The sequence below is a fragment of the Hypanus sabinus genome, chromosome 2, assembly GCF_030144855.1.
Source record: "Hypanus sabinus isolate sHypSab1 chromosome 2, sHypSab1.hap1, whole genome shotgun sequence".
Lineage (NCBI taxonomy): Eukaryota > Metazoa > Chordata > Chondrichthyes > Myliobatiformes > Dasyatidae > Hypanus > Hypanus sabinus.
Genome location: NC_082707.1, coordinates 143347345 through 143372051, shown reverse-complemented (window position 1 = coordinate 143372051; position 24707 = coordinate 143347345). Strand labels below are relative to the sequence as shown.

At 43.5% G+C, this 24707-nt stretch overlaps 1 protein-coding gene across 1 annotated transcript in view; it reads right to left on the bottom strand.

Annotated features, from left to right (window-relative positions):
• The window catches only part of opn6b (opsin 6, group member b), a 49097-nt gene that overhangs the window by 10695 nt on the left and 13695 nt on the right, over positions 1-24707 (bottom strand). The window contains exon 5 of the mRNA XM_059987808.1: positions 9634-9857. Coding sequence (XP_059843791.1) covers positions 9634-9857 — 224 coding nt within the window. The remainder of the gene's footprint in view (positions 1-9633; positions 9858-24707) is intronic.

Here is a 24707-nt window from a genome sequence, read left to right as displayed (position 1 = left end):
TCAACAGTAACCACAGAACCCAAGGAACGAATGCAGAGTGCTCACAGCCTGGGGCCTTGGCCAAGCGGTCGCCGCTTCTATCTTAGCTGGGTCTGTAGCCAATCCGTGAGATTATGTGTCCGACATAGCAAAACTGGCGCTTGTCCAGGGAAAGTTTTAACCCTTCATCTTTCAGGTGGCCGAGCACCTTCAGTAGCCTCGCTTCATGTTCTTTCAAGGTGGATCCAAATACCATCAGGTCATCGAAATACACCAACTCCTCAAGCAAGTTGATACCCCACCATCTTCTCCATGACCTGCTGGAAGGTTGCAGGGTCTCCCGATATGCCCTGGGGCATCCCTTCGAACTGGAAAATCCTAGGGGACATATAAATGCTGTCTTCCCTTTGTCGGCCTCATTCATGGGGATCTGTAATATCCAGCACACTGAACCACTTAGCACCACTCAGACAGGCCAGTGTGTCTTCGATCCTCGGGACCGTATACTGGTCAGGGACGGTGTCAGAGTCCTATAGTCCACACACATCCGAACCTTCCCATTCTTCTGGGCCACTACTATTGGAGACGCATCGGGGCTTCAGGACTCTGATGATCCCAGCTTCCTTTACCTTACACAAATGCTGCCGCACATCTTCCACGTCTGCAGGGGCCAGTCGCCGTGACCTCTCTCTAAACGGGGTGTCCTCGGTCACCCAGACAGTGTGACAAGTACTCTTGGAACAACCCATATCAAACTCGCCAATGGAAAAGACACTTGCAGCTTCAACATCTTCTTCACCAGCCTCCTTTTCCAACCCAACGGCACTGGGTAGTCAATAGACACTGCACTTGCTCATTCACCTTCAGTGACTGATGAACAAGGACTCCTAGATCTCTTTGTATTTCTCCCTTACCTAACTCGACACTGCTCAGATAATAATCTGCCTTCCTGTTCTTACTCCCAAAGTGGATAACCTCACACTTATTCACAGTAAACGTCATCTGCCAAGTATCTGCCCACTCACCCAGCCTATCCAAGTCACCCTGAATTCTCCTAACATCCTCATCACATGTCACACTGCCACCCAGCTTAGTATCATCAGCAAATTTGCTGATGTTATTTTCAATGCCTTCATCCAAATCGTTGACGTAAATTGCAAACAGCTGTGGTTCCAATACCGAGCCCTGTGGCACCCCACTAGTCACCACCTGCCATTCCGAGAAACACCCATTCACCACTACCCTTTGCTTTCTATCTGTCAACCAGTTTTCTATCCATGTCAATGTCTTCCCCCCCCCGATGCCCTGAGCTTTGATTTTACCCACCAATCTCCTATGTGGGACCTTATCAAATGCCTTCTGAAAATCGAGGTACACTACATCCACTGGATCTCCCCCATCTAACTTCCTGGTTACATCCTCGAAAAACTCCAACAGATTATTCAAGCATGATTTACCCTTGGTAAATCCATGCTGGCTCGGCCCAATCCTATCACTGCTATCTGGATATGCCACTATTTCATCCTTAATAATGGACTCTAGCATCTTCCCCACCACCAATGTCAGGCTGACAGGTCGATAGTTCTCTGTTTTCTCCCTCCCTCCTTTCTTAAAAAGTGGGATAACATTAGCCATTCTCCAATCCTCAGGAACTGATCCTGAATCTAAGGAACATTGGAAAATGATTACCAATGCATCCGTAATTTCCAGGGCCACCTCCTTTAGCACTCTAGGGTGCAGACCATCTGGACCTGGGGACTTGTCAGCCTTCAGTCCCATCAGTCTACTCATCACTGTTTCCTTCCGAATGTCAATCTGTTTCATTTCCTCTGTTACCCTATGTCCTTGGCCCATCCATACATCTGGGAGATTGCTTGTGTCTTCCTTAGTGAAAACAGATCTAAAGTACTCATTAAATTCTTCTGCCATTTCTCTGTTTCCCATAACAATCTCACCCAATTCATTCTTCAAGGGCCCAACATTGTTCTTAACTATCTTCTTTCTCTTCACATACCTAAAAAAGCTTTTGCTATCTTCCTTTATATTCTGGCTAGCCTTCAAGAATAGGATCTTTTGCTTTCAGGAGTTCCTTGGCACATTGCTGAGAATGTGTTCCCCCAGAGACACCAGGCCGTTCCCTCATTGGGTCTCCTCTAAGTTTCACTACACCTCTCCCTGCTTAGGCTCCCGGGGGCTCACTCTCCGAGGGGCTTCCTGCCACACACATTCCCTCTTCCCCACAGTTATAGCACACGCTACCGGCCACCTGCAGCCCTCTGCGTAGTCCATCCCCTTGGGGGGGGGGGCCCTCTCTAGCAGTCCTATCATACGGAATGTCCACACCCGCTGTTAACACCCGGGATGTCTCAGTTCTCAGCTCTACCACCATCTCCTTTACCGTTCCCCGGGTTGGGCTGGCCCCGGACACTTCACCACAAGGGGCTACTACTGAGGACTGTATCCCGCTGACAGAGTCCTCTCGCGGCCCCAACACGTTCTCCTCCTCCCACACCTCTGATCAGCTGAACGAGTGAGGGAGGGGGCACGTTTTACGGGACAGCCGGAGACCCCAAGCAATCATGTCCTGGGGCTGGATGCCTGAATATCCCCCCCAGCGCCACAACAGTTTAGCTGTCTCTGTAGCCGAGAGATGTACCCAGAAAGCTTCTCCCCCTTCTCCTGACGCTTGTTTTGAAATCCCTCCAGGAGCTCCTGTGGACTTCTGGTCATACTAAGAGCTCTCTCTAACGCGTCTAGATACTCAGCAAGGGAAGCAGAGGGCTGGTTAACCGTCACGCCTCTCACCACGTCAGCCGCCAACCCCCTCAAACTTCCAACCAACCTCTGTCGCTTTCCGTCATCAGAGCACTTCCACTCCTCTAACGACTGAGGGGTCTGCCTCACCCACGTCTCATACTCCTCTTCCCCCTTGGGGTGGGCGTTATTCCAGAAAAAATTCTTAGTTTCCAGCCGGGACCTGCTGCCTGTGCACTGGGCAACCAGGGAGGTAAGGGCTGATGCCGACTCAAAACCCTCACTCTTCACTTGGGGACAGGGATTAATTAAACTTTCCAAATCTGACCACTATCTCCCCTCACTCCTGAGAAATGATTGAACCTTGTCTCTGAAATCCCTGCCCCCAACTGCGGGCAACTCAGCTTGTGACCCAGGCTGCTGGGCTCCCTTCTCCTCCTCCCTAACAGTACGGACAGGCCATGGCCCCGCCTCATCTGGGGCACTGATAGGTGCTGGCAGTTCCACCGCTGTTATGTCAGTAATATTCTGAACTAAAACAAGGCCTAAGCCCGCCATTTTATCAGACTTTCATGCTACGATTTCAACTTTGCCAACAGCGTTAACCATACTCAAAAATCGAATTAACAATCCATCTGGGCTATGAATATCCACCCCACTCAACACGCACTCATTAGTTACCGACAATCCCACAGAGGCACACCAGTGTCCATACCAGCACTGATTTAAACAGGGCGATCAGACAGCATCCACCGGAATCAATCCAGGACGTAGCCCCCACAATTGTGACGTTGGGCTTGCCCAGCTCACGTTCGTCTAGGGCAGAGGTCGGCAACCTGCGGCTCTTTGATCTCTGTGATGCGGCTCCCCGTGGTTTGTTAGCTTTTGAAATGTAATTCGAAATTTGAAGATTATGGTGATCTTGTACAATATGAAAACTTTGCGGAGACACCGTTTCCTGGCACATCCGAACCGGCTCACAATTAGCCACCGTTCCGACTAAGGGAGATAGCCTACGGGGGTTTGTGAGTACGTGTCTTTTGGAGCATCCGCGCCCACGGGGACGGGTTGAGGGAGGCTTTAAAGCAAGGCTGTTTAGTTCGAATAAAGTTACCTTTGACTGCAGTGTCTTTATTTTAGCGCTGCGTGTAGCACACCGTTACAACGTGTTTTTAATCGCTATTAATATACATCACCACTGCCAATGCCTGACACCCGCCAGTGCGCGCATTCTTTTAATTCTTCGATCCAAGGTAGGCTACCTACGGAGTAACCTTCAACCCAACGTCTTTTTTTCGGAGTTCAAAATGTTTTTGTTGCATGCAGAAATGTAATTTCGTTTTCTCTGCAGGAGTTCATCAATTTCATAAATGCAACACATTATAGTTTGTTTATACATAGCATAAAGGCAAAAAAAATCCGTTGTATGCAGTGTTATTTCATTTTGTGGCTCCCAGTGTTTTCTTTTCTGTGGGAAATGGGTCCATATTGGCTCTTTCAGTGGTAAACGTTGCCGACCCCTGGTCTAGGGGAATCAGCTTTCAGCCCCGCCAAACTGGGTCATCACATTTGTGTGGATGCTGTGTAATGTACCCCCAGTAATATCAGACAGCACATCATATGCAATCAAATGATAGAATTTATGAATCTTAATCTGTATATAGGGTTAGTAATGAAAATAAACAAAACAAAAGCGAGGGCCCAGGTCAAAATCAAAATTACATTGGAGCTCACTCAGTAGTCATTCTTCCACCATCGATCTCCTCCGGACATTGCCGACCTTCGGGCCCTCAGATCCCAGTCCACTCCGTCCGGTGGTCTACCAGCTCTCTCCACACCTGTCCTCCCTCTTCATCTCCCCTTGACAAAAGACCGTGAAAAACCCGGCTCCCAGACACAAGAAAGAACAACGTTTCTCCCATTGGATAGCCACTGTATTTCAAAGTCCCATTATCTCTGGTCATAACCCAAACATTGCTGCCACAGATAAACCATTACCTTTACAGTGGAACATCACATAGAAGCCATTACATTAGCCTCAGCAGTGAAACCTTACAATGTGTTACAGGTATGTTGGGAGGAAAAAAGGGTGCAGAATTTCATGAAAAGAACATCTCTCCAACTGTTAAGCACGGGGGTGGATCAATCATGCTTTGGGCTTGTGTTGCAGCCAGTGGCATGGGGAACATTTCACTGGTACAGGGAAGAATGAATTCAATTAAATATCAGCAAATTCTGGAAGCAAACATCTCACCGTCTGTAAAAAAAAAGCTGAAGATGAAAAGAGAATGGCTTCTACAACAGGATAATGATCCTAAACACACCTCAAAATCCAGAATGGACTACCTCAAGAGGCGCAAGCTGAAGGTTTTGCCATGGCCCTCACAGTCCCCCAACCTAAACATCTTCAAAAATCTGTGGATAGACCTCAAAAGAGCAGTGCATGCAAGACAGTCCAATAATCTCACAGAACTAGAAGCTTTTTGCAGTGAAGAATAGGCAAAAATCCCTCAAACAAGAATTGAAAGACTCTTAGCTGGCTACAGAAAGCGTTTACAAGCTGTGATACTTGCCAAAGTACTTACTAAGTACTGACCACGTAGGGTGCCCAAACATTTGCTTTGGGCTCTTTTCCTTTTTTGTTATTTTGAAACTGTAAAAGATGGAAATAAAAAAGTAATCTTGCTTAAAGTATTTAAGAAATGTGTCATCTTTAACTTTATGCCCTTTGGAAATCAAGTCATTGTTTTACTCGCTTAACTATTCGCAGTAACAGAAATTTTGACCAGGGGTGCCCAAACTTTTGCATGCCACTGTATATGCAGGCCTTGCAACAGTAGTTGGGATGTGGACCACAGATTGCAATGGGAAATAGGAAAGGGATGTCAAAAGGGCGATGTTATGATATCATGGGAAGGGGATGCTGGCAGAGATGACAGCAGAACAGCAATGGCATAAGTTTCTGGGAAAAATGAGCCAGGTGCAGGATAGATGAATCTCAGAACTGAATATGTACTCAATGACAAAATAGTACAGCCACGACTAACAAGGGAAGTCAAAGCTAATGTAAAAGCAAAAGAGAGGGCATACAACAGAGCAAAAGTTTAGCAGGAAGATAGAGGATTGGGAAGTTTTTAAAAACCTACAGAGAGCAATTAAAAGTATCGTTTGGAGGGAAAAGATGAAATATGAAAGCAAGTTAGCAAACAATATCAAAGTGGATATCAAAAGCTTTTTTGAGTATGTAAAAAAATAAAAGAGAGGTGAAAGTGTATATAGGAGTGGTAGAAAATGAGGCCAGAGAAATAATTGGGGGGCAAGGAGATGGTAGATGAACTAAATGAGTATTTTGCATCAGTCTTCACTGTGGAAGAAACTAGCAGTGTGCCAGACATTGAAGGGTGTGAGGGAAGAGAAGTGAGTACAGTTACTATTACAAGGGTGAAGTTGCTCAAACCTGTAAGTCCCAAGGGTACTTAAGTCACCTAGACCAGATGAACTACACCCTCAGGTTCTGAAGGAGGTAGTGGTAGAGATTGTGGAGACATTAGTAATGACTTTTCAAAAGTCATTGGACTCTGGCATGGTGCCAGAGACTGGGAAATTGCATTTGTCACTCCACTCTTTAAGAAAGGAGGAAGGCAGCAGAAAGGAAATTATAGACCAGTTAGCCTGACCTCAGTGGTTGGGAAGATGTTGGAGTCAATTGGTAAGGATGAGGTTATGGAGTACTTGATGACACAGGACAAGATAGGGCAAAGTAAGCATGGTTTCCTTAAGGGAAAATCCTGCCTGACAAACCTGTTGGAATTCTTTGAGAGATTACAAGTACAAACGTTTGTAGAATAGATAAAGGGAATGCAGTGGATATTGTACATTTTGGAGTTTCAGAAGGCCATTGACAAAGTGCCACACATGAGGTTGCTTACCAAGTTAAGAGCCCATGGTATTACACAAAAGTTACTGGCACGGTTAGAGCATTGACTGATTAGTAGGAGGCAGTGAGTGGGAATAATTGGATTCTTTTCTGGCTGGCTGCCAATGACTAGTGGTGTTCTGCAGGGGTCGGTGTTGGAACCGCTTCTTTTTATGCTGTGTATCAATGATTTAGATAATGAAATAAATGGCTTAGTTGCCATGTATTGCAGATGATACAAAGATTAGTGGAGGGGCAGGTAGTGTTCAGGAAGCAGGTAAGGCTGCAGAAGACTTAGACAGATTAGGAGAATGGGCAAGAAAATATCAAATAAAATACAATGTTGAAAAATACATGGTCATGCACTTTGGTAGTAGAAATAAATGTGCACACTATTTTCTACAGAGGGATAAAGTTCAATAATCTGGGATACAAAGGGACTTGGGACTCCTTGTGCAGAACACCCTCAAGGTTAATGCAGGTAGAGTTGGTGGTGAGGAAGGTAAATGCAATTTTAACATTAATTTCAAGAGGTCTAGTATATAAGAGCAGGAATGTGATGAGGCATTGTTGAGGCTTCACCCTGAGCACTGTGAACTCTTCTGAGCTGCTCGTCGAAGAAGTACTGAACTGACATTGGAGAAGGCTCAGAGGAGGTGCTGAATGCTGATTCCAGGGGTGAAAGGGTTATCATATGAGGAGTGTTCGATGGCATTAGATCTACACTTGCTGGAATTCAGAAGGATGAGGGGGGATCTCTTTGAAACCTTTCAGATGTTGAAAGGCCCAGACAAAGTAGATGTGGGAAGGATGTTTCCCATGGTGGGGGAGTCTAGGTCAAGAAGGCACAGCCTCAGGATAGAGAGGTGTCTATTTAAAACAGAGAAACAAAGAAATCTCTTTAGTCAGAGGATGGTGAATTTGTGGAATTTCTTACTACAGGCAGCTGTGGAGGTCAAGCTGTTGGGTGTATTTAAGGCAGAGAATGATAAGTTCTTGATTGGACAGGACATCAAAGGTTGCAGGGAGAAGGCCAGGGAGTGAGGCTGAGGAGGGAAATAAAAGAATCTGCCATGATTGAATGGCAGAGCAGACTCAGTGGGTAAAATGACCTAATTCTACTTGTATGTCTTATGATCTTATGGAATCAGGATGGTTGTTAGCTTGTAGGGTGTAATGGCTTAAAGCAGCATCCATGTAACTTTCAAGAATCACTTGATTCTGGCGTGGTCCCGGAGAACTGGAAGATCGCAAATGTCACTCCACTCTTTAAGAAGGGAAGAAGGCAAAAGAAAGGAAATTATAGGCCAGTTAGCCTAACCTCAGTGGCTGGGAAAGTGTTAGAGTCTATTATTAAGGATGAGGTTTCAACGTACTTGGAGACTAATGATAGAATAAGTCAAAGTCAGCATGGTTTCTGCAAAGGGAAATCTTACCTTACAAATCTGTCAGAGTTCTTTGAAGAAGTAACAAGCTGGATGGACAAAGGAGAGGCAGTGGATGTCATTTACCTGAATTCTCAGAAGGCATTTGATAAGATGCCACATATGAGGCTGCTTAACAAGATAAAATCCTATGGCATTGCAGGAAAGATACTGGCATAGATAATGGAATGGCTGATAGGCAGGAGGCAGAGACTGGGAATAAAAGGGGACTTTTTTGGTTGGCTGCTGGTGACTTGTGGTGTTCCTCAGGGGTCAGTATTTGGACTGCTACTTTTCACATTGGTTGCCAGCGATTTGGATAATGGAATCGATGGCTTTGTGGTGAAGTCTGTGGATGATACCAAGATAGGTGGAGGGAAAGGCAATGCTGAGGAAGCAATGTGTTTGCAGCAGGACTTAGTCAAATTGGAAAAATGGACAAATAAGTGGCAGATGGAATACAGTGCTGGGAAATGTATGAAAATGCATTTTGGTAAAAGGAACAATAGTATGGACTATTGTCTAAATGGTTCAAACATTAGAGAAGCAGAAGGACTTAGGAGTCCTCGTGCAAGACTCCCAGAAGGTTAATTTACAGGTTGAGTCTGCGGTAAAGAAAGAAAATGCAATGTTGGCATTTATTTCTAGGGGAATAGAATATAAAAGCAAGGTGATAATGCTGGGCCTTTATAAGACACTAGTCAGGCCACGTTTGGAGTCTTGCCAACAGTTTTGGATCCCATTTGTCAGAAAAGGAGTGTTGTTATTGGAGAGAGTCCAGAGGAGGCTCACTGGAATTTAGAAGAATGCATTGGGATCTCATTGAAACCTACCAAATGTTGAAAGGACTAGATAAGGTGGATGTGGAGAGGCTGTTTCCTGCGGTGGGGGTATCCAGAACTAGAGGGCACAGCCTCAAAATGGAGGGTGAACTTTCAGAACAGAGGTAAGGAGGATTTTTTTTGAGCTAGAGAGTAGTAAATCAGTAGAATGCTCTGCCACAGACTGTGGTGGAGGCTGTCTGTTAAGGCGGAAGTTGATTGTTTCCTGATCAGTTAGGGCATCGAAGGAGATGGCGAGAATGCAGGTGTATGGAATTGAGTGGGATCCAGGATTAGCCATGCTGGAATGGTGGAGCTCTCTTGATGGGCTTAATGACCTAATTCTGCTCCTATGTCTTATGGTCTTAGGGTACAATCAAGGTACATATTTACTACTAACATTAATCTCTCTGACTGGGAGAAGTAACAAAATCAGGCAAGATTTTGCTCTCATTAATTGGCCAGAAAATTGGTAGCTGTGACTATAATCTACCAATAATTATGTTATTCTGATCACACCTGAGTATTAATATCTACTATTTTTAATTTCATTAGAGGCTGGTACTGCAATGTTCTAATTTTACTTGTTATTGGATCTTTACCTTACCGTCAGATTCTATCCTGATATTCTCTATTCTGTTCATTTCCAGGCAATTTTGATCAAGCTCTACCCCACTCGACTTCATCAGCAGTTAAATAGTCATTATTATTCCCTTACTTTCACAACATCAGTTCTTACTCGTGTTATTTCGCGTTCCACTTGGCGTTGGCGCATGCTGACGTCACCTCCTCTGGCACACTTGTGACTGTGCCTGACCATTTTTATTATGGACACGTATGAAAAACTCATGATTGATACAGGCAGGAAGAAGCAGCAGAGGAATATGCCAACAACATACAATTTGTAGGCAAGGGAGAAGGTGGTCTGAATCCAGTCGATTTCACAAGTGCCGTACATGCGATCTGTAACAGGTCAGTTTAGAGCATAATGATCAATAAAAACCAATAAGTATCCATACTGATAATTTCCATCATACACAGGGCATTTATTATGAAATTCAGATTTTGAAGGCTTTAAAATTCAACAGCAATAACTTTAGAATTCTTTGGATATTTGAGTATTATATAAACTGGTCAGAACATGTAAGACTTACATTTTTAAAATCTTTTTGTTGCTACATAATCTTCTACAGCTATAAAATGATACAAAACTTCAACAAGTTGATATATATACAATTAATAAAGCTGAAGAAAAAAGACTTACCAAAAAAGAATAATATATGATAATGAAAAAAAAATTTACAAAGAAAAGAAGGAGAAAAGAGAAACCCAGCTAACTAAAAAAAGAAACCCCACTAACAAGAGAAGGAAAAAGAAAAAAGAAAAAAAAATGAAAAGAAGAAGAAACTAAAACCAATTAGGAATCAACTCCCGGAGCAATATGTCTTAGAATCAACTATATATATAAAGAAGAAGAATCATCAACCCGCCAATTCACATTTATATAAAATAAAATTGGAAGGAAACCATATAAATTAATTCAAATTAAATGATAATATTTGGCAAAAGAGCTCCTCTCAAAATCAAATTGAGGATCAAAAGTTCAACTTCTATCAGAACATAGAAACAGAAAACAGCAATTTAAGTCCTTATACCTAAGAACAAGGACCCTCACGCTATTCTGTTCTCTATGTTTTAAGTGACATAATGCAGTCTCCTTTTTGTGCCACAGAAAGTTCATCTACCGCCTTGCACTCTGTTGCTTTAGTTCATACAGTGCAATTCCTTTAATCCTGGCAGCTTCCTAATGGCCACCTTAAGTAACACTCACAGTGAGGGAGAGAATGCTTTATTCCTTTTGCCAAGGTCAAGTTTGGCATGCATGGCTAATGTGCTGCATTTGCTGAATTCACTGGGATCAACAGGGGAGGACTGGCTTTAATACAGTAACATGCAAGGTCTGATGTCTCCAGCCGCGCTCTCTACTTCTGGCATCCAGACGCAGTGTCCTCAGTTCAAAATGTTAGGAGTGCCTTATACTAATTCACTGATGCAATTCATAGCTGGATTTGAGGGCAAGCTGGCACCAATAATATAGATAAAACAGGTCCACACAGCTCTTATGACCTATTGGAGAAGTTGAGAACATTTTTCCATCTTTTAGAACATAGAACAGTACAGCATGGAACAGACCCTTCAGCCCACAATGCTGTGTCAAACCAAATAAATAAATAATCAACTGGCTAAGTAAACTAGACTTTCACCTCAATATCCCTCTATTTTCCTCACGTTCATGTGGCTATATAAATGCTTCTTAAAAGTCACTGTCTCTACCATCACTCCAGCCAGTGCAATACAGGCACCCACCACTCTCTGTGTAAAAACCTTCTCTCTCACAAAACCTTTAAAATTACCCTCTCATCTTAAGTGCATGCTCTCTAGTATTAGATATTTCATCCCTGGGAAAAAGATACTGTGTCTACTCTATCTATGCCTCTCATAGTCTTATAAGCCTCTATCAGATCTCCCCTCAGCCTCTGTTACTCCAGAGAAAACAAGCCAATTGTGTCTAAGCTCCCACTATTGCACATATCCTCTAATCCAGGCACCATCCCGATAAACCTCTTCTGCACCCTCTCCAAAGCCTTGGCATTCTACCTATAATGGGGTGATCAGAACTACATGCAACACCAGAAACACAGCCTAACTAGAGTTTAATAAAACTGCACCATAATTTCCAGATTTTTGAACTCAATACCTTGACGAATAAAGGCAAGCATTCCATAGCCTTCTTAATCACCATATCAACCTGTGTAGCCACTCACAGGGAGCTATGGACTTGGACCCCAAGATCCCTCTGCTCATCAACACTGTTAAGGGTCTTACCTTTGAGCTACCAAGGTGCAACTCTTCACATTTGGCTAGATTAAACTCCACCCATATATGCAACAGATCTATCTCCCGCTGTATTTTGTGCCGGTCATTTACACTATCCACAACACCACCTATCTTCATATCATCTACAAACATCATACACACCCATCTACATTTTCATCCAGGTTATTTATATACATCACAAATAGCAGAGCTCCCAGTATAAATTCTTGTGGAACACCACTTAACACAACCTCCAGATGGAATGTCCCATTGACCGCTACTCTCTGTCATCTATGGGCAAGCCAGTTCTGTATCCAAACTGGCCAATTCACCATGGATCCCTTGCATCTTAATTTTCAGGATGCAGCTCCCATGAGGGACCTTGTTAAACACCTTACTAAACTCTATGTAGACAACATCCACAGTTCTACCTTCATCAATCATCCTCATCGCCTTGTCAAAAGCTCAAGGAAGTCAATAAGACATGACTTGCCCGGCACAAAGCCATGCTGGCTCTCCCTGAGTAGGCCATAGTTTTCTAAATGTTCATAAATCCTATCCTTAAGAATTCTTCCACTGAGACTCACCAGTATGTAGTTCCCAGGGTTATCCCTGGATCCCTTCCTGAACAATGGACAAGATTAGCTACCTGCCAGTCCTTCAGGAAAAGATATTCGTCAAGGACCCAGCAATTTCTTCACTTGTCTCTCAATAACTTGGGGTATATCCCATCAGATCTTGGGGATCTATCCACCTTAATGTTCTTTAAGAGATCCAACACTACCTTATCCTTTTGATGCACCATCAATAACTCACACTGAGACGTAAGGCGAGATATCGGCTTTTATTGACTGGAAGAAGGAACCAGGAGTGAGTGTCTATCATACAATGTCTTGGAGACTGAGGCCGAGTGTCAGGCCGCAGATCTCCTTTATACAGGGGCCTGTGGGAGGAGCCACAGGAGCAGTCAGCAGGGGCGTGTCCCGACAGGCACATAGTTCACCACACCTTTACTTTCAAATGTCTTAGCATATTAATACTCTCAGTACAGATCTCCCTATCCTTGGTAAATAATGATTTAAAGTACTCATTAAAGACCTCCTCATCCAAGCAACTGTTCTCTCCTTTATCCTTGAGTGGTCCTAACCTTTCCCTCGTTATCTGCCTGTTCTTGATGTATGTTTAGAATGCTTTTGGACTCTCTTCAATCCTACTTGCCAAGGACTTCTCATGGCCGCTCCTGGCTTTCCTAGTTCCCTTCTTAAGTTTTTTTCTGGCTTGTTTATAATCTTCAAGGGCTCTGTTTGTTTCTAGCTTCCTAAACTTTACATTCCTAAACTTCTACTGAGGTGGTCACATCCAGAGTGCAGGCTTGGAGAGTAGATGGGTGACCACCAGGAGAAGTGGGGGGGGGGGGGGCGGTAGACAACTTAGTGCAGGATAAACCTTGTGGCCATATCCCACAGAGACAAGAGTACCCCTGCTGGGGGCGGGGAGGTGACCTATCAGCAACAGCAACCAGACCAGCAGCACTATGCCCGGCTCCAAGGCTCAGCAGGGAAGGGTAAAGTCAGGCAGAGCAGTAGTGATAGGTGACTCAATAGCTATGGAGACAGACAGGAGATTCTGTGACTGAGAAAGAGACACCAGGTGCTAGGGTCCGGGATATCTCAGAGTGGCTGCAGAATATTCTCCTGAGTGAGGGTGAGCATTCAGAAGTCATGGTACACATTGGCACCAATAAGAAAGGGAAGAGGTCCTTCACAGTGACTATAGGGCATTTGGGAAGGGGCTGAAGAACAGGACCTCCAGTTCCATGTGCCTGTGTAGGATTTAGTGAATAAAATATGTGAGATTTGTTTTATATGCTTAAGAAAAGTCACAGCCCTTTACTTCCAATACAAACAAAACAAAAGCAGCCACCTTACACCAGTGTTGCCTCTAATTTGTAATGACCAGGGTGTGCAAAAATCATGAGCCGTGCAATTTTTTGCCTTGTGACAACAAAGTGCACACTGAGTTGTATTCATTTTAACAGCAAGCAAAACACTGTTAATAAGGACTTCGATCTCTTCTGGGTTTGATCGTTTTCGCTCTTGTTCATCTGCACTCTCACAAAACATACATAGCAGGCCTGTAGCAGGTAATAAAGGATTTTCTCGCTGGAGCTTTTGCACACCATCCATATGTGGTATGTTTGCTAAATGAAGCTTTAAAAAGTCAAGTTTCCAAATATCACTCCACTTCTTCCCACTTTCAAATACTCCAGAAACTTATGCATTGTGACAAGTTGTCAACACTGTCCATTTCAGAAACCAGAAAAGGAAATGTGACTGTGCATGATCATGAAATATACTTAACATGCCAACGATGTAGAGGCTGAGAACCTTTTGTATGCAGTTTAAACTCCTTTGTGCACTCATAGCAAAAGATGTGTGTGCACACACACACACACACACACACACACACACACCTTAGAGGGAACATTGCCGTATTCTGACTTCATTAAATCAGATACTGTCTCTTACAGCGAACACAACTCAATGACGGTGTTTTTGAATTATGTAGAACAGTTTTTATTACAAGCAATATGTGCCATGTGTCACCCATTACATTATCCTACACAGGCCTCTCCAGAATTCACCAAAACCAGTGATGAGAGAGTCTGGAGCTCGTACAAGCTGCCCAGCTTGGGTATTCTGAGCCTTAGTTGGAGTAACTGCAGGTGCCTCTGGCTCGTCCGAGGGTTGGAGTAACTGCAGGTGCCTCTGGCTCGTCCAAGGGTGTGCTAATGGTCATGTCATGATGCAGGGGATATGGTAGTGGAACCATCCAGGTCCTGGTGGGCCAGTTTAAGGTAATCTTCAGAAATACATTCAGGTTTGCCCTTCCTATTTACAATAAAAATCTTTTTGCCCTGTTCTAAACTGCAGAACAAGCCATCCTAAGGCACCTCCTTAAAAAAATTCCATTAAGATTTTAAGGCATGACCTGCCCTGGACAGATCCATGCTGTTTCTCTGAGCAGGCCCCATCTTTCCAAACAGACATAAATTCCATCCCTCAGTATCCTCTCCAATAGCTTCTCTATCACTATTGCGAGGCTCACTGGCCTATAATTATCTGGATTGTCCTTATTTTCTATCTTCAACAAAGACACTACATTTGCTCACCTGCAGTCTACCATCATTTAAAATGACAGCTCCTTGAATTCTGATGCAAAGTAACTCTCATTATCGATGAGCACAATAAAATACAGCTGAGGATTGAGAGACTGTATGAGCCTACCCTGCTGCTGTTTTATGTTTAAACTCTCTTCCTTTGTTCCCCAGGTGGATAGAACATAAAATCAAAGTATTACATCAACATAATGATGGAATGAACAATACTTAAATGGGGATCAAATGTCATTTCTCAACATCACTTGATATTGGGGTGAAGAATGGGATTGATATTTGGCATTCAGTGCTTCCTACGAACAAAAAATTATTGTTGCATTTCATATACACCACTGTCATACTGGTCAATGACTTAAATGTCTTGGCAATGGCAGAACCTTGCCAACTCAAGGTTTTCTTCAAATTAAAATCACAGTAACTTAAGACCTGTGCTCCAGAGCTTTCAGTGCATCTCGCCAAGATGTTCCAGTGCAGTCATAACACTGGCTTCTGTTCGAAAACTTGGAAAATTATCCAGATACATATGTCCTGGTTATGAAGTTTAAGGCAATTCAATCCGTCTAATTAGTGCCCAGTCCTTTCTGAAACAGCTGCAAAGTGATGGAAGAGATCACTGCTATCAAGCAGCATCTATTCACCAATGATGTTCTCATCAATGCTTCATATGGATTTTGTCAGAAGCGTTCAAAAGTAGGCCAAAGAGCTGAATTCAAAAGATCAGTTGAGAGCAACTCAACATTTACTTTAAGGTAAATGTGAGGACCAAGAAGGTATGGATAAGGGAGGCACGGGAACATTTACAGGACTGCTTTGAGTTGGTGGATCGGACTGTATTCAGGGATTTGTCTTCATTAAAACCTGTGTGGATGAGTGTGTGCCCATGAGAACTTACTGGACATACTCAAATCAAAGCATGGATGAATCAAGAGATTCGGAGTCTGCTGAGAGCTAGATTTGTGGCATTCAAGTCTGGTGACCCAGGACTTGGCAAGAAGACCAGGTACAACTTATGGATGGCATCTCAAGGGCAAAGGAACAAATCCAAAGAAGGCTGGAGGCAGAACTGGATGCATGTCAATGCTGGCCATTCCTTCCTACAAGGGAAACCTATCATCAACGCCTTTTATACACACTTTGAAAGGGAGAATAAAACTAAAGAAGTGAGGATCCCTGCAGCATCTGGTAGCCCTGTAATCTCTGTCTTGGAGGCAGGCATCAGATTGTCTTTCAAGAGGGTGAACCCTCTTTCAAGAGACAGGCCCCAACAGAGTACCTGGTCAGGCTCTGAAAACCTGTGCCAAACAAATGGCCGATGTGCTCAAAGACAATTTCCATCTCTTTTTGCTGCATTTTGCTGCAGTTCTCCCATCTACTTCAAAGGGGAACAATCATATCAGTACCAAGAAGAGCAGGGTGATCTGCCTTAATGATTATTGTCCAGTAGCACTCACATCTACAGTGATGAAGTGCTTTGAGAGACTGGTTATGGCTAGAATTAGCTCCTGTCTCAGCAAGAACCTGGAGCCATCGCAATTTGCCTCTCACCACAATAGGTCTACAGCAGATGCAATCTCATTGGCCTTGCATCACCTAGGCAATACAAATACTTAAGTCAGGATGATATTTATTGACTACTGCTCAGCAATTAACACAATCATTCCTATAGTTCTAATCGAAAGACTCCAAAACCTCTGTACCTCCCTCTGCAACTGGATCCGCGACTCCCTCACCGGAAGACCACAGTTGGAGCGGATCAGAAATAACATATCCACCTTGCTGACTATCAACACTTGTGCACCTCAAGATTGTGCTCAGCCCACTGCTCTATTCTCTATACACCCATGACTGTGTGGCTATGCACAGGTCAAATGCCATCTATAAATTTGCTGATGACACAACTAGTGTTGGCAGAACTTCAGATGGCGATGAGAAGGCGTACAGGAGGAGATAGATCAGCTGGTTGAATGGTGTCGCAGCAACAACCTTTTACTCAGTGTAAGTAAGACCAAAGAATTGATTGTGGACTACAGGAGCAATGGAAACAGACTAACTCCTATTGACATCAATGGATCTAGGGTTGACAGGGTGAACAGCTTCAAGTTCCTCAGTATACACATCACTGAGGACCTCACTTGGTCTGTACGTACCGGCTGAGTGGTGAAAAAAGCACAACAGCTCCTCTTTCACTTCAGAGGCTGAAGAGGTTTGGCATGAGTCTCCAAACCAAAGCACTTTCTATAGGGGCACAATTGAGAGCATCCTGACTGGCTGCATCACTCCTGGTATGGGAACTGTACTTCCCTCAATCGCAGGACTCTGCAGAGAGCGGTGCAGACAGCCCAGCGCATCTGTAGATGTGAACTTCCCACGATTCAGGATGTTTACAGTTATAGGTGCGTAAAAAGGGCCCGAAGGATCACTGGGGACCTGAGTCACCCCAACCACAAACTGTTCCAGCTGCTACCATCTGGGAAATGGTACGGTAGCATTAAAGCCAGGACCAACGGGCTCCAGGACAGCTTCTTCCACCAGGCCATCAGACTAATTAATTCACACTGATACAATTGTATTTTTATGTTATATTGACTATCCTGTTGTATATCTTACTGCACATACTCTTTATTACTAATGACTAATTTGCAAATTGCACATTCGGACGGAGATGTAATATAAAGATTTTTACTCCTCATGTATGTGATGGATGTAAGAAATAAAGTCAATTGAATTCAATTCAATTCACTGGGCACAATGGCCACAAGCACTCAGTGGCAAGTGACTCACCTCCTGTTCACCCAAGGTCTTTCTAACCTCTACAAGACATTTACCCAGATAATACGAACACAATGCTGGAAGAACTCAGCAGGCCAGGCAGCATCCATGAGAAAGGAGTAGCCAACGTTTCGGGCCAAGACCCTTAATCAGAAATGGGGGGGGCGGGGAAGAGAGGACTGAAGCCCAGTAACAGAGATAGGGGAGGGGTAGGGACTAGAGGCGCCAGGTGGAAAACCAATCAGAGGAAGGATAAAAGGGGGAGGGGGAGGGGATAAGCATGAAATAACTGTAGCGATAAAGAAGCAGAAAGTGGAAAGGGGAAAGAGGCAGAGAGGGACCTGGGATAGGGGAAGGGGGAGGGGGAGGGAATTACCGGAAATTGGAGCATTCAATGTTCATACCACCAGGCTGGAGGCTACCCAGACGGTAGATGAGGTGTTGCTCCTCCAACCTGAGTTTGGCATCATGGCAGTAGAGGAGGCCATGTATGGACATATCTAGATGGGAATGAGAGGCAGAGTTGAAGTGGGTGGCAACCGGGAGGTCCTGTCTATTGTGACGGCTACTCTTTTCTCACGGATGCTGCCTGACTTGCTGAGTTCTTCGAGCGTTGTGCTCGTATTCTTTGATCCACAGCATCTGCAGTTGTATTTTTGTGTTTTTTTGCATTTACCCAGACGACTGCAGAATCAACCAACACTCAGAAACTTGGTACCATCTTGGACCCTAAACACTTAAACCCTCCATCACTTTCAAACAGAGGCTGCAGCATATACGATCTACAAAATTTACCGGGTTTGTTAACCTGCGCCAGTCAAAGAGCATTTTCCAAGTCTACTGTCTCTGCCACTTAGAAGTTCAGGTGCCTCAGGCAAATGGGAAGATCTCTTCCTGCATGTTCCTGCTCCATACTAAATAACATTTTGATGTGAAATACCTTACCATCCCTTCATCACAACTTGATCTCAATTTTAGAACTCACTCCCCAATAGCACTTAACTGGAAGGATTTTAACAGTATAAGAAGGCAACTTACCACCACTAAGTCACAGACAATAAATTCTGTGATTCTAATTCTCAGATTCTGAAAAACATAATGCACAGCAGGGCATCTGTGCAGAGGAGTATACTGAGTGCCTGGAAGATACTACATAGATGTATTCATTTTCCTGATGCTTTCATTATTGGAAACTAATAAATTGCAGAATGGGATACAATATTCTATTAAAGACCTTTGAACAGTAGCAAAGATGTATTCTACAAATTACACCAGGAGATAGAAAATGCACGTTAAAATGGCAATGTTACATCTTGGGGATTTCAATATGCAGGTAGATTGGGAAAATCAGGTTGGTGATGGATCCCAAGAATAGAATTTGTAGAATGCTAACAAGATTTTTTTTTTAAAAGAGTAGCTCATGGTTGAGGCCACTAGGTGATCAGCTGTTCTGGATTAGGTGTTGTGCAATGAACTGGAATTGATTAGAGCGCTTAGGGGCCAGTGATTATAATATGATGGAATTCACCCTGAAATTTGAGGAGAGGCTGAAGTCAGATATATTAGTATTACAGTGGCAGTAAAGGGAATTACAGAGGCATGAGAGGGGAGCTGGCCAAAATTGATTGAAAGGGAACACTAGCAGGGATGATGGCAGAACAGCAATGGCTAGAGTTTCTGTGAGCAATTCGGAAGACACAGGATATATACATCCCAAAGAAATAGTAGTATTCTAAAGGCGGGATGAGGCAACCATGGCTTACAAGAGAAGTCTAAACCAAAATAAAAGCCAAACAGAGAGCATATACTAAAACAAAAATTAGTGGGAAGTTAGAGGATTGGCAAGCTTTCAAAAACCAACAGAAGGCAACTGAAAAGTCATAAGGAAGGAAAAGATGGAATACAAAGGCAAGCTTAACAATATTATTGAAGAGGATATCAAAAGTTTCTTTGGATATATAAAGGAGAGGTAGTAATGGGGGACAAGGAAATGGCCGATGAACTGAATAAGTATTTTGCATCATTCTTCACTTTGGAAGGCAGTAGCAGTATGTCAGAAGTTCAAGAGCGGCAGTAGACAGAAGTGAGAGAAGTTGCCATTACTAGGGAGAAGGTTATTAGGGAAACTAAGTGATCTGAAGGTAGATAAGTCACCTGGACCAGATGGTGTACACCCCAGGGTTCTGAAAGAGGTGGCAGAAGAGGCATTAGTAATGATCTTTCAAGAACCACTAGATTCTGGAAGACTGGAAAATTGCAAATGTAATTTCTCTCTTCAAGAAGGGAGCGAGGCAGAAGGAAATTATAGGCCAGTTAGACTGAACTCAGTAGTTGGGAAGACATTAAAGTCAATTGTAAAGGATGTGGTTTTGGCATACTTGGAAGCACATGATAAAACAGGTGGAAGTCAGCATGCTTTTCTCAAGGAAACCATGTCTTGCCTGATAAATCTGTTGGAATTCTTTTAAGAAATAACAGGCAGGATAGACAAAAGAGAATCAGTGGCTGCTGTGTACATATGAGGTTGAAAGGGACTTGGGAATCCTCGTGCAGGATTCCTTTAAGGTTAATTTGCAAGTTAAGTCAGTAGTAAGGAAGGCAAATGCAGTATTAGCATTATTTTGAAAGCACTAGAAAATAAAAACAAGGATGTAATGTTTATAAGGCACTGGTGAGGCCTCACTTGGAGTTTTTTGAGCAGTTTTGGGCCCTTATCTAAGAAAAAATGTGCTGGCATTGGAGAGAGTTCAAAGGAGATTCACAAAAATGATCCTGAGATTGAAAGGCTTATCATATGAGGAGCATTTGATTGCTCTGGGCTTGTTCTTACTGGAATTCAGAAGAACGAGAGGGAGATCATTGAAATTTATTGAAAGTTGAAAGTCTGATAAAATGGATGTGGAGAGGATGTTCCCTATGGTGGGAGAGTCTAAGACCAGAGAACACAGCCTCAGAATAGAGGGACAGCCATCTAGAACAGAGATGAGGAGGAATTTCTTTAGCTAGAGGCTGGTTAATCTGTGGAATTCTTTGCCACAGGCAGCTGTGAAGGCCAAGTCACTAGGTATATTTAAAGCAGAGGTTGATAGATTCTCAATTGGTCAGCATATGAAGGGATACAAGGAGAAGGCAGGAGATTGGGGCTGAGAGGAAACTGGATCAGTTATGATGGAATGGCAGAATCGATAGGCCAAATGGCCTAATTCTGGTCCTATGTCTTATGATTAAGATAACCCTTCACCCTGGTTGAGAGATAGGTTGTAGACATTTACTAATTTACAATAAGCTGAAATGGGAAACCAGAAGTGACCTAGAATCTGAAGTGATCCAGTGCCATTTAAGAAACAGTTAATATTGATGGCAGTACATTCTGAGCATGAGTAACACAGCAATAATTTAATCATTAGTTCTTCATCCTGTACGAGCCTGGGGTTGTATTAGATTTCTGTTTTCTTAAGATCACAATTCTTCCAACTGCACAAGAAGGAGAAAACCAGGCAACACTCAAATATTTACCAAACTGTATCAACCACTGCCCTACATGAATGCTGTCATTGCCGAAGAGTTTTATGATGGTTTGCATTGGCCAACAAATCTTTTGGACAATGCATGTTTATAGTGGAGGATTAGATCAGAAGTCAAAATGAAAAGGAAGAAAGAGCCAAAGGAATCTGAACTAAGATACAAGAAGTAATTCTAGATGAGTAAATCTCCATATACAGGGTTCATGTTCTGGTCATCCACCATCCCAATGCTTGCCAAGCTACATAGGCATATGGTTAAGCAATACCTCTGTTTCAAATTTGTTATCGTTTGTTTTCCTTGCCCTACACTGTTCAAGGTATTTGCACCCATCTAATTCTGGCCTCATGGCCATCCCTAAGTGTAATCACATACCCATTGGCAGCCATGCCTTCACTGGCCCAAACCCAAAGCTCTGGAATTTCCTTCCTAAAAGCTCTCGGCCAAATACTCTGTTTTCTGCCTTACCAAGTTCCTTAAAACTTGCCTCCTCTGTCAAACCTTCAGCAATCTAAAGGCAAAAAGTTGCATATGCTGGAAATATGAATTAAAATTAGAGAACGCTGGAAATAATCAGCTGGTCTGGCAGCATTTGCGGGAAGAAAAACAGATAGTGTTTCAGGTTGATGACTTTTTAACAGCAGTGTGATTTGTAAAAAAAACAGATCTGTTTTGAGTCACAGAAAAAGGGAGGGAGCGTGGAGAAAACAGATGGAACTTGATATGATTGAAGGCCGGAGTGACACATTTGGTTGTGGTGTCAATAGAAAGGGGTATAGATGTAAACAGAAGCAGGACAATAAAACTGAAGTACCTGAGAGAATAACCTTTACTTTTTTCAATTTATGCCAGTCTCTTGTCTGTTAATGTTCCTGTGAAGTGCCTTGGAACTGCATTTGCTTGATAGAAGTGTTATATAAATGGAAGTTTGTATTATTGTTGTTAATTCCTATTTGGATGATTGTTAAAAGGGGTCAAACTGAAGGACAATGCTATTATATTGTATGTCTGATTTCCCAAAGCAGGTGCCAGCAGGTTTACTGCTCTTTCTTCAATAATTCTGGAAAACTGTAAGGATTTAAAATTACATGTTCAGACCGAATATCAGAGTGGGGAAGAAATGTACAAGTAGTTTATATGATTTTGGCTGTGAAATGATTGTTGGTGTCAGGCAGGGTGGTTTGAGTATCTCGGAAACTGCTGATCTCCTGGGATTTTCAAGCATCTAGAGTTCACAGAGAATGGTGAAAAAAACACAAACACCCAGTGAGCAGCAGCTCTGAGGGCAAAATCACCTTGTTGATGATCAGAGAATGGCCAGACTGGTTCAAGCTGACAGGCAGGCAACAGCAATTCACACATTACAATAGCATCTCTGAACACACAATACATCGAACCTTTAAGTGGATGGACTACTGCAGCAGAAGACCACAAACATACTCTCAGTGCAGGAGGTACTAATAAAGTAGCCACTGAGTGTGTATACCTCACAGACATAGGAGGACAAGAAGGAGTGGGGTTGATAGTGATGAGTATGTGGAATATCATGAATGGCCCCCATTCTAAATCAAGTTTATTGTCATCTGATTGTAGATATATACAATTAAACTCACCAATGTTCCTGTGGACAGCAGTGTACCCACAAAACATATCACACACAACATATAAAATAAAATATCAGCACAAATAAGTTAATATAATATAATTCAAATCAAGTGTGCAGCACTATTAAACAGTTAACAGTAAACTGTTCGCTGTCCCAGTGACGAGACTTGGGTTGTGGTAAGGTATTCATTGGTCCCAAGCCTGGAGGAAGATGCTGTTACCATTCTGGCATCCTAGTCCTGATGCTCCTTCAACTCCTTGTTGATGGCAGTGGGTCAACAAGATTGTGGGATGGGTGGTAGGGATCCTCAGTAATGCTTTGGGCCCTTCATATACAACACTGTTGGTAAATGGCACAAGTAGCAGGGAGGGATGCCCCAGTGACCACCCTGGCAGGGTGTACTATCCTCTGTAGGGTCCTACATTCCGATGCCTTGCAGCCTCCGTACCACACAATGATGCAGCCAGACAGGACGCTCTCAACGGTGCTCCTGTAGAACGCTGTTAGAATGGGGGTGGGGAACCTGCATGCCTTAGTTTCCTCAGGAAGTGTAGATGCTGCTGTGCCTTGTTGACTTATGCGGAGGTGTTAATGGTCCAAGTTAGCTTGTCATTTACGTGCACACTAAGGAACTTTGAGCTCTTCACTCTCTTCACACCAAAGTCATTGATGTGCAATGGAGAGTGGTTAAACTGTGCCTTCTTGAAGTTCACAATCATCTCTTTTGTTTTGTCCTCTGTGAGATTCAGGTCATTGTACTAACACCTCCTTTCTGTACGCCAACTCATCATTTTGTCAATGAGGCCGACCTCTGTTGTATCATCCACAAACTTAATAATGCAGCTTGTGTTGGGCCTGATCTGGTAGTGCAGACGTGAGTCAGCAGCGTGAACAGCAGCGGGCTGAGCACTCAGCCCTGGGGTCACCAGTGCTCAGCATGATGGAGCTTGAGATGTTGTTGCCAACTTGGACTGATTGGAGTCTTTCCATCAGGAAGTCCAAGATCCAGTTACAGAGGGTGGCAATTGAGTCTGAACGAGGCCAGGTTGCCCACCAGCCTCTGAGGGATGATCATATTAAACACCGAGCTGACGCTGATGAACAACATCCTGGTGTATGAGGCATCATGTTCTAGGTGAGACAGTACTGAATGCAGAGCTAAGGCTATGGCTTCATCATTGGCCCAATTTGAGCTGTAGGCAAACTAGAAAGGGGCCAATCTAGTTGTAAGACAGGATTTTATATGATTCCTTACCAGCTGCTCAAGGCACTTCATGTTTGTTGAGGTCAATGCTCTGGGCGTCAATTGTTTAGGCCAATTACCATTGCTCTCTTGGGTACCATAATGATGGTGGCTGCCTTGAAGCCTGTAGGGAGAGTGGACTGTTGCAACATGTCCATTAAAGCCTCTGTTGACTGGGCCACACAATCCATCAGCGCCTGACCAGGTGATTTCTCCGGCCACGTATGTTACCCTCCTCATCTCATCTGTGGCCAAACAGGGTGTTTGGCCTCCCTCACGGGGAGAGGGGGGCTTTCCTCAATGTCACCTCATTTACTGTGTCGAATTGTGCATAGAAGGCATTTAGCCTATCAGGAAGGGAGGTGTTGCTGTCATTGACACGTAGGGTGGACTTGTAATCAGTTATTGTTTGTATATCTTGCCACATGCGCTGTATGCCCCCGGTGTCACAAAAGCGATGGTGAATTTTCTGTGAGTATTCTTATTTTTCCTTCCTAATAGCAGGGGACAAGTTTGCAGTGACTATAGACCTGCTCTTGGTTCTAACTGTTGCAGGTTTAAAAAGAATCATCCAAACACACTCTGTTCTGAGCAGTGGTATGATCACTTAGATAAGTT